Source organism: Mercenaria mercenaria, chromosome 12 (assembly GCF_021730395.1).
Source record: "Mercenaria mercenaria strain notata chromosome 12, MADL_Memer_1, whole genome shotgun sequence".
NCBI classification, from domain to species: Eukaryota; Metazoa; Mollusca; class Bivalvia; order Venerida; family Veneridae; genus Mercenaria; species Mercenaria mercenaria.
This window is the reverse complement of record NC_069372.1, coordinates 57,132,515-57,146,167: the sequence shown is the minus strand read 5'-3', so window position 1 is coordinate 57,146,167 and position 13,653 is coordinate 57,132,515. Positions and strand designations below refer to the sequence as shown.

The window sequence follows — 13,653 nt, the reverse complement described above, 5'->3', positions numbered from 1 at the left end:
TAACCTAACTAGTGTTCCTGGATTCTGTACCAGTACAAACCTGTTCTCCGCAAGTAACTGCCAACTTCCCCACATGAATCAGAGGTGGAGGACTAATGATTTCAGACACGATGTCGTTTATCAAATAGCCACGGAGAACATACGCCCCGCCCGAGGATCGAACTCACGACCCCGAGATCCGTAGACCAACGCTCTGCCTACTGAGCTAACCGGGCGGGCTGAAAAATTACATTGCTTTAACAGTTTTATAGAAGGTAGGCCGGATGTTGACGTTTGATAACGTCATTTTCGTCAGATGACGTCGCTTTGTCATAGCAACGTCGCGGACTCCTCAGGAAATGAACTGAAAACAATGCAGCCAGCCTAACAATGTAAAATTATTTATATGGCTGATTGATATGAGACCACGAGGAAAGAAGTACGTTGCAAAACCATCTCTATCCGTAGAGGGTACGTCCAAAGGTAACAGACCGCAAAGGAAAAGCAGCACGGCCTCCAGAAAAATTACAAGTAATTTACAAAACAAGCCAGAAGTTTCAAAGACGAAGAAATTCATCCTAAATTATTCGTCCAAAGATGACGCTGTAAGCAAAAGTAACCAGAAATCAAAGTTTATAACAGGCCAGTGTTTAAAGAAGAATGATGACAAAGTGGATAACAGCTTGTCGCGGAAACAAGCATCACCGCGGAAACAGGCAGAGTCGATTTTCATAACACCGCCTAGGAATTTTAGCGAGATCGCCGCAGATGTTATTCGCGCGGACTGTATAAAACGCGGTTACCACATCGGGAAGACCATTGGAGAAGGAGCATATGCTAAAGTGAAATTAGCGGAAGTTTTACCATCAAAGATAGCGAGATTTCCCGACATGGCCGAACATGCGGACAACGAAGGAAATCTGAAGGTTTATTTTTTATATCCTTTGTTCATGCCTATAAAAGCTTTCATTGTAGTAAACTGATTACTTTCAAGTTCTATACAACCCACAAGCAAACTATAAATTCATGTTGTTGTTTTTTTTTTGTTTTTTTTGGGGTGGGGGGGGGGGGTGGAGGGGTTGCGTGTGTGCGTGCGTGTTCAAACTTGAAAGGATTGCCATGTTACCTAAATCGATAATTTTCTGTATCAGTATAAGAATGTAAGTATGAGATACTCATAAGTATATGCATTTTTTGTATTTGTTTTAAGGTATAATCATTGTAATTATTCTATGTCTATACATAATCAACAAAATGAATGAAGGCTTGATCTACCTAATCCGCTTTGTATACCAACTATAAATTATAATTAAATGTCAGTTTAATCGTGAAAGAGGTAATATATTCTGTCTTTTGGTAGACATTTAACTATCAACCCATTGAAGGATAGCTGGAACTTAGATGACAGATGCGGCCATATATTTTATTTACCAGTAGTACCTCTCTACAATTTCCTTCGGAATAAGTAGTGCCTGATTAGCATTACTCAGTGAATATAGTTCATTTTTGCAATGGGAACTACTCGCTTAAGATTGTGCAGTGAACACGTATCAAGTGGTGTTGTCCAGTTAAGACGTGTGTTGTACAGTGATCAGAATCCACAAAATAATCTTCTGTTATTGTTACTTACTTGCCAGTCTTTTTTAAAATGTTCAGAAACATTTGTCTATGAGGAGTTCACTGAAGATTACTCACCGAGTACGGATAAGAAAGAACTACTTATCCTTCAGCCTGCTGGTGGCAATTGATTCTGCCTTTGCGACCAGTGCAGACCAAGATCATCCGTGCAGGCTGATCATGGTCTGCACTGTTCGCTATTTAGTCAGTAAGTTTTCAGTGAACACTCCTTTGAATAATAAGTGGTACTGCCCAAATTGAATGATGGACCAGTCCATTTTAGAAATTTAGCATGGTAAGAGTTATAGAACACTATTCATGATGTAATTAATATTCAAAGACCATTACCAGTTTATCATGCTCGCTTAAGAAATAAATGTAGCAACCTTAACTACGATCTTTACAATAATCACTTACGAAATGACCCTTTTTGTAAATGTGAAAACGGAGAAGGAAATGCAGAACATTATTTCTTTATTTGTAAAAGATACTCTGAGGAAAGACTTCGTTTATTTCAATTAACCAAGACAATTCCGTCCTTTAAACACAAATATATTACTAGTTAGAAAAGATGAAGAAGAAAATGGTATTATTTTTTAGCAGTACAAGCTTTTATTCAACAATCAAATAGGTTTAAGTAAGTACAACAAATTCAATAACGTTAAAATTTATATACATTTTGTTATGAATGAAATTGTCTACTTACGCTTTTTTTTTCTTGAACAAAGTATGGATTTATATCAAGCATGGATTTTTTAGGTACGGTCGAGACACAGAGGCAGATTCAAGAAATATAACAGTAGCTCCATTACAGAAATCTATTCTTTCATATATTTTTTTCTCTCTTGTATCATTGATATTTTTGTTGTTGTTTTTCTCTCTCAAGTAACTTGCTCACATTTAATCTGTTTAGTTGAGTATAACATTCTTTCTATGGGAAGGGCTGTATGCCGATGTTAAAATAACTCGTAGCTCAACCCTTTTGTTTTTGTTTTTTGTTGTGTGTTAAAAATTTATGTAATATTGTGTGTATCTTTGAAACAGAGAGCAATAAAATATGATTAAACTAAACCATTACTCAATGAACATTTCGTGTAGGAGCTTTGCATGATGATGGTAAACGGGTATATCGTATTAAATTCCAGCGAAAGCAGTCATTTTACGAACATGTATACATATGTTCATCGTTTTCAGGTTGCAATCAAGATTATAGAAGCAAATGATGTACCAAAAGAATTCGTGCAGAAGTTCCTGCCGCGAGAGCTCGAGAATCACTGCCCTATGCCACCTCATAAAAATGTGGCAAGTTTCCCTCTTGTTTTTGAAACATGTTTGTATTTTGCCCACTGGTTATGTTTATGTTATAATTTTGCACAAGTTTCGAAATAAAGGTACCTCTTTAGTTTGTAAAACTGGGCATTTTGAAAAAAACGCTGTTGGTTTTCAAGCACTTCTTCAGTTGATACATAAATAAAGTTATCATTGTTATTGTTATCTCAATTTTTATTATTTATTATTAATACTATTATTACTATTATCTCATCATCATCATCGTCATCATCAGCATCAGCACCATCATCATCAGCATCATCATCATCATCACTATTATTATTGTTATCACCATTACTATTAAACAAGCAACGACACGTCCATGCATCCACTTTACATACCACTGGTATCATCGTGTTTTACATCTCTGCAAAACTGTTCTAAAAGCTTAAACTAACATACAAGCAATACGTATTAACTCCAAATGAGACCTCAGGACTTCCGTAGTAAACTCATTTGATATTTTTTTCTAATTTTTCCTAACCATTCTAGGTTCGAGTCTTTGAGCAGTTCAGGACCACCGACCGTTATTATGTGGTCATGGAGTACTGCAACCGTGGGGACCTTCTGGACCTTATAAACTGTCGGATCAGCGAGAGCTGTAAGGGACTAGGGGAGGATAGGGCCAGATCCCTTTTCCGTATGCTGACCGAGGGGATGCACCATATACATACCAATGGCATAGTACACAGGTAACAGCTTTAAAATATTTTTACATGTAATCATATTAACAGTCCTTGTCTTAACTATTTACGAGTTCAATGAACGTCAGATGAAATCGACCAGCAAACAGGTGCATATATAGTTTATTTTCGTCTCATCAATGTACAGTCATGACATCTGTACAATAGCATACTGCGACTCATATTTCAGTTGTAAGACTTAACATCTTATATACATTTTCAAATATCTAAAAAGGAGACCTTATCTTTACCCTGAATTTTAAACTCTGGTGTATATATTTCCATACGTAAAATGTAGAGATAGATAAGATTAAACCAAAGAGAAATAATATACTTATATAATTCATTAACACAAACCATTAAAATATTGAATTACAATAAAATGAATTTGGCAAGAAATCCTCCCTTACAACAAGTTAACCTATACATATCATAATAAAACTTGCTAATATCAGAGGAAAGAACATACAGTGGTATGCTGTGGCGAAATACCTCGCTGTAACAAAAATGGCTGAATTTTAAAGCGTAAGTACATGTGCTTAAGGAATTTTTGACTGGTTAATGGTACTTTGCTTTATATTTCACAACATAAATGTGCCAGTGCTGTGGCGCAAAGCCTATTCCTTGGTCAAATTTCTCCAGCACATGTATGCGTACATCGGTGAAAAATCCGCCATTTTTGTTACAGCCAGATATTTCTTCATATTTATAATATGAAGACAAAGTTAAAATATAATTAATATTTTATGTATAGGTATGCCTCCTTTTTTAAAAGTCGTTATTAAAGTGGTACTTACTTCTATAAGAGATTCATTCTAGCTTTAAGTATCAGATAACATAATGTTTAATTGTTTTCGTTGATTCCTTTTTAAGGTTGAAACGATTAACGGTGCAACATTCTGAAGAACACAAACGATGACAATAGACTAAGTAAAACATTCGACATTTGAGCCGTGCCATGAGAAAACCAACATAGTGGGTGTGCGACCAGCATGGATCCAGACCAGCCTGCGCATCCGCGCAGTCTGGTCAGGATCCATGTTGTTCGCTAACAGTTTCTCCAATTCCAATAGGCTTTAAAAGCGAACAACATGGAGCCTGACCAGACTGCGCGGATGCGCAGGCTGGTCTGGATCCATGCTGGTCGCAAAGCCACTATGTTGGTTTTCCCATGGCGCGGCTCATTTGTCTATTACTAGTAACTAAGTTAGGAAGTACTCGAAGTTTCTGCCATACACAAACATAACAAGGCGATCGGTAACACCGATGGATGCTTCGCGGAATTACTTTAGCATGCATAAGGGACTTTTAAGTCACGGAGGTTGTGTTAAGGAGAAAAGTGATCAGCAAGAGTTGTTATCTCACTGGTCTCTATGAATATGTAAAGTATCAAGTCAATACCTTACAGAGCATTAGAGTTATGCCGCAAACAAGGTTTTCAAAATGGGAGATATTTTTTTTTTAAAAATTGGTCCACCTTGTCACTGTACTCCCTCTCACTGACCCTTAATCAATATGAACCGTATCAAGTCAATATCTTACATAGTATCGAGTCATGCCCTGGACAAGGTTTTCAAAAAGGGAGATAATTCAAAAACTGGACGACCTAGAGTTATGGTTTCTTGTCAGTACACACATCTACTCAATGAGCTTTATCAATGTATAAAGTTACAACTTGGTATCTTCAATAATTTTAGTTATCCTCTGGACAAGAAGTGTGACGGACGGACGGACAAGGTTGCGACTATATGCCCCCCCCCCCCCTCCACCTCCCCCACCACACACACACACACACACACACCTTCGGGGAGTATAAAAATTGTTGTCATACAGCTTCAACAAGTCATTTGTCATTGTTTGGGAAGAATTGTAAAATAACTGCATTCTATTCAACAGATTATTACAGTCACAGAAAAGAGTTTGATGTATAAGTTTGTTTGTTTCAGAGATTTGAAATGTGAAAATGTCTTGCTGGATGATCAAGACAATCTTAAGGTCACAGGTAAGCTTACTTAATCTAGTTTTCATATATTCTGAAATTCGTAAAGTATATGTTCATGTTTATATGTTCATAAAATGGCATAGTATGAAAATTTAATAAATATTATATGTTGTTCTTGGATATAATTTTACTGTTTGTAACATTTCTCCTTTAAAGTTGTCTTGCATTCAAATGTAATACGTTTGCATTTAAAAAGATAATGAAATTCATCACCTATTACATTTTCATTACATAAATAACATGACCAAAGATTTTTCATGTTTCAACACTTTAGTTTTTCAAAAGACGACAAAAAGAACAGCAGTAAATCTGACACTGTTTTGTTGCTATTTTTATATGTTTTTCTCGACAGATCACTTACTCCACATGCACTCCTCTTTCAGATTTCGGATTTTCCACTCGATTTATCCCTGGTCAGAGTAGTCTGTTGAAAACCTCGTGTGGATCTTACGCTTATACTGCACCGGAGGTGATAAAACAGAAACCCTATGACGGGACAAAATCCGACAACTGGAGTCTGTAAGTCTTCTTGATGTTCCAAATACACTCAAACTTGTATACGAAGACCACACTTGATAGAACCAAAAGTGGGCCTGTATTAGCAGGCTTTAAACACGACAATAGTCCCCGGAAGTGAAAAATATCCTCGCGCATGCGCATATGCAGCAAAGAACGATAATTTGTCAATGGAGACTAACTAATTTTGGGCAAAGAGCTATAAAAATAATATTTTTAGTTCTTTGTTTTGGGAAAGGCCTATTAGCACGTTGAAAAAGTGTAAATCGGGAATGAAACTAATGCTATAAATATATACTAAGTATATAGGTAAAGAGGATTTATGCGAACCAGTCGCCACCGCAATATACGAGACCAATCCTAGCAGTGCAAACGAGCGTGCGTATGTCACAACAAGACCACTAACCCAATTAAATTAATTTTGATGCTGCTTTATATCCACATCCAAATTGTACAACACATTGGAATTTCTGAAGAACATTATATACTTTTTTCTGTAAAGATAATTGCGTGTGCAATTTGTGTACTTAACGCTGTTGTTCCGTAAACCTTTTCACATACTATTATATAATTGCATTTCATTGAAAAACACAAGAATGGATAGAAATGACTAAAAGTGTATTGCTAGTAACCTTATTTGGCAAATCTATGTCTATTATTTACCTAAATGTATGGCATTGTAAATCGTATCAAATTGATCACATGCAACTTTCTAAGTGAAGTATACTTATTTTAAATTCTTACAAACGTGTACCGCTTTTGATATGGTGTGAAGAGAAATTATTCAAGTGTACAGGAAGATCAGTCTATTTTGTAATTTGTGCAATTTGTTACGCCGGACTTTGAGCCGTTTAATTTAGTTTGATTTTGTTTGCTTTTTCAGTGGTATTATTCTGTTTGCCATGCTGAACGGTCGTCTGCCATTCAATGACGCGCAACTCGTTGACCTTGAGGAAGACCAGAAGATGCAGAGGCTTCGCTTCGAACGCTCGGTGTCATTTGGTAATGCGCATGCGCTTAATTCTTTTCCTCGTAGTCAACCAATAACTGATGATTTAAACTATTGTTGAAAATTATTGCTTCTAATACCATAACTTATCTTTCATCATTAGTCTGGCTTCAGACTATAAATCGATGGTGGCGAATACAGTTCTTGGCCGGCGCGATTCGAATTCGAAAGAAAATTTAACTTCTGTCTCTACTTCATGCATGCATGATACATTAACTCGAGATTTTAGATTATATATTAACTTAATAAGTATCTAATAAAATAATCTGTGTAAGAACTTATGTATAATGACATGTGTCTTTATTTGAACTCGTTTTGTTTGAGTCAATCGCATGCGAGCTGGCGTGTAGCAAGAAAATTAGCTTTGTTCATATAGTCGTGATCTTTATTTTGCGATAGAATCTATGGTACTTGTGAGACGGATTCTGCAGTACAACCCCACCCATCGTCTAACAACAGCAGAAATATTGAATGATCCCTGGCTGACTGGCAAAAAGTTGATTCCACGACAAACAACCAAGCCAAAATGGACAGTAAGTACGGATTAAACATTCAACTAATTTAAGTCAGCTCCTTTTCTTTATGCATTGCTGTTCATTGAAAAAAAAAACAAGTTCTATCAGAAGAAAAAGCGTTGGCAGACCTTTAAAAGTAGTAAACTTCATAATTGCATGAAGATGTAATGTAATGTAATATTACGGTGTTCTTTTAGGGCCATGAACCGTTTTTTTCGTTTCTTTGCCCTGTAGATTAAGAATCGCGTCAGTGTGATAATACTATGTGAAGGCGTGAGGGTATGATGCTTTGGCATGATAATATGATGCAAAATCGCGATGTTCACGGTGTTAATTAATAATATCGCATCCTGATATTGTTATTTTGCCTTCAGACTAGGGTACAGAGAGATATTGTGATAATAAGATGCGAAAACGAGAAAACATGATACGAAAGTGCGATACTAATATTAATATCGCGTCTTCGCATCGTGTGTTCACATTTTCTCATCGTATTATCGCGCCTTTGCATCGCATTATCGCCCTGCTACAGGGCGAATGTGGGAAAGCGATGGTCCTAACGGAACACTGTACAATGTAAGGACTCTGTATCGGGTAGATAGTTTTGAATTATAATACGTCTAAATGTTGAGTAAAATCTTGTTGCTATGCTGAAACAAACATTGCTTATTAAGCCAACATTTAAAAACGATTCGTTCTATATGAGGCTATTACATTTGCATATTTGAAAACTGAAAGATCATCTGGGACTTTATAAATAAGACATTAAGAATAGTCTCCCTTGCAACAAATTATTCAGCATGCAATCGGACTCTTCTTGATTTTTCAGAACTTGCATCAGCCTCAACCTCCGAAGCAGAATAGCGCTGATAAAAGCGACATTTGTGGAAGTCCAGTTTATTATAAAGGCACAGTACCGGAAAGAGGCTCGGAAGCAACTGTGACGGTGAACCACGAGAAAAATGAAACAGTGACGTTAAAGAGCAGAACGAGAAATAAAAGTAAGTGCGAATATTAGAACCATCAAATTATTATGCGAAAAATACAAAAATGTACAGTATCAATTCTTGAAGCCAAAATCTGATATTGAATTGTAAGCAATTCTAAGTAGCCTATATAAAGTTTAGGCAACAATTCTGAAATGAATAGAACTGACCATTGTGATTATGACTGACCTTTTTTTACCGTAAATCCAATTTTGTGTATACTGAATACTGAAAGGCTATTCACGGCTTAAGAGTTAGATCCATGTTTCGGAGAAGAAAGTTCGAACATCACCAAATCATAAAATGAAAAAATTGTTTTACATGAAAATTAAACAGCATTTAAAACATTTATATTATTCTACAAAACCATTGTCAATTTACACATATATGTATTGAATTTGGGAAAGGGACTGCAAGAAGGGGCCACACTTCTGGACAGTTCAACGCCTTTAAAAACTCACCATTTTTAAAAAGCTGTTACATGTCTTCGTTTTGATGCATGTGCAACAATGTACGAGTGTTTAAACTTTACATAACTAGGATAAACATCATTTTTGACAATTATTTACTTTTATTTCTTTACAAGTGGCATTCTTTTTTTAAAGGGGGACAACTCGTTTAGAATATTTTAAGTATCCAATTCTACGGGATGTATTGGACAGATGGGTTGTTTATAAAGATGTTGTTTGTTTACTAAAAAAATTCTGTGGTTTTATGATAAACTGCTAAACCTTATTGTTTATCAATTAGGCTAACGCTAGCAGCGTTGTTTAGCCATATCAAAAAATTAAATGGCTGAATTGAAATGCAATAAATAAATCGGAAGGTCTGAATTTCTGTTTTAACACATACAGTATTGACTCTGCCTGTTACTGAACATACAGAAAGTTGTAATTATAATGAGCATTATGCACTTTGCGGCCCTAAGGCACAGGTACTGAACACAAAGCTATTATTTTTCAAATAGATATACATTTGTATCTATCATATATCAAACAGATTTTATTATATATATTGCTGGGTCAACGTCGATCCGTTACTCGTTACTTCTCGTTATCCAGATTCTGTGTTTTAATATGAAATATTGTTGTTTTTTTGTTTTTGTTTGTTTGTTTCTTTTTGTATAGAGAACATTTGGATCACTGGACCACCAACATCACAGCGCCCAAAAACATGGCCCCGTTCTAACAAACCAGCGGGACAGAATAAGGAAGCGCGAGGCACGTCATGTGGTGCATCCGCTGGTTGTCGTAAAAGTCACACAACCGTTGTCGTAAAACCACCTGGCGGTAAGAAAAAATCGACGAAACCCGAATTCAAAGCCCGTGTATCAACGAAGACAATCCATATGTCAAAGTGGTTCATGGAAAAGGTAATTATTATGCATTACTGGTTTAAGTGATGGTAAATGTCAAACCAGACCATTCAGCTTTCACTTTACTAGCTACCCAGTCTCTGACATTCTTTTATTATTTTTTTATTTACATATATTAACATTTGTATCAATTGTATTTGTTTTAAAGGCCGGTATATGTAATACCGGTCAGATATTGCCACAATTTTTTGGTATGCCCCAAAGGTCAACCATTTCTAGAGCTAACACAACCATCTTCTTTGTCTGCTGTAACATTCCAAGAATTGGTCCTCTCTACACCGACTTCAAAAAAGAACTAGAGCTATCAATAAAGGTGATGAATGTACCCCCCGCATGCACTGACACAGTACATTGCAATTTGACGCACACAAGATTGCATATTTATATGGACTGTATGTATATAGACTGTATGTATACAGTATAGTAACAAAAAACAAAGTCCCATAACTATGCAGAATATTTATCTAAAAGAACGTAACATGCACCATGTACAACTACGGTTGGTACTGATCACTTGTGTGAAGTTTCATTAAATTGTGTGCAAGAGTTCGGAAGATTAGGCGCGCACAAGATTGCATATGCAGACTGTATGTATATAGTATGTAAACGAGAAACAAAGTCCCATAACTCTCCAATGTTTGCAGTTGAAAGAACCTAACATGCCCCGTGCAAAACTACTGTTGTTACTGATCACTTGTGTGAAGTTTCATTAAATTGTGTCAAGGGGATGAGGAGAGATGGTGCGCACAAGATTGTGTCTATGTATATAGTATAGTAACAAAAAACAAAGTCCCGTAACTCTGCAAAAAAAAATTTCTGAAAGAACCTAACATGCCCCATGCACAACTACTGTTGTTACTGATCACTTGTGTGAAGTTTCATTAAATTATGTCAAGAGGATGAGGAGAGATGGTGCGCACAAGATTGTGTCTATGTATTTAGTATAGTAACAAAAAACAAAGTCCCGTAACTCTGCAGTTTGTTTTTCTGAAAGAACCTAACATGCCCCATGCACAACTACTGTTGTTACTGATCACTTAAATTGTGTCACGGGGATGAGGAGAGATGGTGCACACAATATTGTGTCTACGGACAGACAGACAGACAGACAACCTGAAACCAGTATACCCTCTTACAACTTTGTTGTCGGGGGGTACAATAAATGTTTGAAATATGATTATTTGTTAAAGGAAAAAGTCTATGTATTTTCAAGAGCGTGAACGCGAATGCTCTTATATAAATGATTTTGTAAAGATTAGGGAATACTAGTATTCTTCATCGAATATTTCGTTGGTGTTTTTCCTTGTTTCAGCGGTAAGAAGTATGTGCAGTGTTCACCTCTTTAGAAGAGAGACAAACATGCACAATTATATTATAATGTTCTTTAATATGAAAAAATTGCAAGGCAATCTTTGCCAACGTAACTGAATAACCTTGACAAAGATAAAACAGACTAAAGGTTTCATTTACTTGATTTACTTTTACAGTACATGGCCGGCAAGGAAGCAAGCAAAGGAAAAAAAGATTCGACCGGCTGTAAATGTTGCAAAGCGGAAGCTGTCAACTCAAAGACGAGGCTGGAAGACTTTGATCTCGAAGAGCGAGACTTAACTTTCCTTGACAACGGTGATGTTATACGAGCTTCATCACCAGATGACGACTTCCGGTTTCCTAGTCCAGTGAAAAACGTGCCGACACAAGAAAAGTCAGAACGAGACCTTAGAGACTCTGACGAAAACATCAGTAGAGCCAAGACGGCTTCAGCATGGGGCACAGACCGTAAAACGTCAGCTCTGGTGAGAAAACCACCTGAGAAATCTGCAAACACCACACGTCGTCCTAAAACAGGCATCCCTCAGGTAGACTTAATCTGTCAAGCGACTTATAAGTTCAATATTGTTCTAACACTTCTCGTGACTTGTACTACTGCTCTTACACTTACATAATTAATTTCTTGCTATTTTTTGTTTGCCCTTTGGAATACAAGCAAAAGAATTCTCTGATGAGGATCTTGGGTAAATGTCAATTTTTGTTTTGTTGGGTTGGGTTGTGTTTTTATTGGTCGACTTTGTCGGTTGTTGCCCAAAGACTAAGTTTCATTAATATTACAAGTATTGCGGGAATTGGAAAGTAGATAGCACCTTCTTGTTCTGATACTTACACTGAGTAAGCCGTCCCTAGTCAAACGTTTTCACTTCAAATGGTTAAATGTTACTATTGCTTTTGCTGAAATCAATAGAAAGGACACATCTTTCATAAAGGCAGAAATCAAAACGGTATTAATACTGCTAGCCAGTGCATCAAAAGATATGTATCAAAATCTGCCATGTTTGGTTTATACCAATTTTGATATATGTTGGTCTGTCACTCTTCTTTATCTATGTATGTTCTTGTAGGGTGCCAAGTCCACCACTTCGACTGAAATCTCCAAGAAGACAAACATCGTCACAATCATGGTGAACCGATCCACGAGTCCAGCAGCACGTGTCAAATATTTCCGTGACAGGCTCATGAAAATGTACGGCACCGAAAAGGTTGAAATGCAGACAGATGTGTAAGTTGTTTTTACTGTGTTTAAGTGCCAGAACTGAGCGGTATTATGAATGCATGTGTGATGTGATTCTGTCATGATGGGAATATAGAGTTGTAGCACCTGTATTGAACCACCGACCTTCCGTAAGCCGACAGACTTCCTCAGATGAAGAATTCTATACCACCAGTGGGGTTTCGAACCTACACTGGTGAGGACAAGTGATTCGATGTTAGCGACCTTAAACTCACATAATCGGCGACACCTTTACAAAAAGATTTTTTTATTAGATTTTTGTCTTGTATTACTCTACTATTTTCTTCATGTTCCGTCGAACTGGTGTAAAATGAATCTTTGTTATCCAGGTTAACGTTGCATTTTTTTTCTTTCCAGAACCAGTGGTCTGCCTTCTCTACTAGTCAAATCATTGAATTCAACTTCCGGTTCAAACTCGCCAATCCAGACATCTTCAACAACCCGAGAAACCACCAGATCTTCAGCACGGGCAATTCCCCCTAAACATCAGGCCGGGACTAATGTCTGGCGCCCCGGGCATCACAGGATTACTAGTAGCGTGAAACCGAAGAAGATTGTGATTTTACATACTCCTCCTTTATGAACATTAAACGGAAACAATTAATCAGTAATAAAGATGGTTTCGTTTTCATATTTTACTGAAGCATTTTATAAATGGACCAAATAAAATATATGTTATTACTGTCACAAAGTTTTTTTACTCCTATTTCATGTCTAATGGAATTATTATATACACACCTTCAAGTATATGGTGATGGTTTTGATTTATAAAGTATGCAAGTTGAAGAGTAGCTAAATCAAGATGGTACGTTGGTTTCTAAGTATGCAGTATTTTAAATGCTTTGATAATTTTGCATTTCATTGTGGGAATAATAAACTTTATTATAAAATATGTCATCCAAGCAGTCCGTAAGTAAAGTATTGCGCTAGATGAAGGACAATCAACACAAAGTCAATCAAGATTTAGGTATGGACGTTGTTTATCCAAGTCTACCCGTTACTGTTATAAGGGGCATGCAAGACCAGCATTCTACAGGCCGCATGGTGTATCCACGGGCGAGACTAATATTTCACAG

At 36.6% G+C, this 13,653-nt stretch overlaps 1 protein-coding gene across 1 annotated transcript; it reads left to right on the top strand.

The window, feature by feature from the left end:
- Nucleotides 1–298: 298 nt before the first annotated feature.
- LOC123534106 (uncharacterized) lies at nucleotides 299–13,268 on the top strand. Its single transcript, XM_045316186.2, has 12 exons — nucleotides 299–905; nucleotides 2,791–2,898; nucleotides 3,418–3,617; nucleotides 5,555–5,610; nucleotides 5,994–6,129; nucleotides 7,010–7,128; nucleotides 7,535–7,668; nucleotides 8,480–8,651; nucleotides 9,764–10,008; nucleotides 11,499–11,870; nucleotides 12,408–12,565; nucleotides 12,935–13,268. The coding sequence occupies exons 1-12, from the start codon at nucleotides 399–401 to the stop codon at nucleotides 13,158–13,160; spliced, it is 2,433 nt and encodes an 810-aa protein (XP_045172121.2). The 5' UTR covers nucleotides 299–398; the 3' UTR covers nucleotides 13,161–13,268.
- Nucleotides 13,269–13,653: the final 385 nt, after the last annotated feature.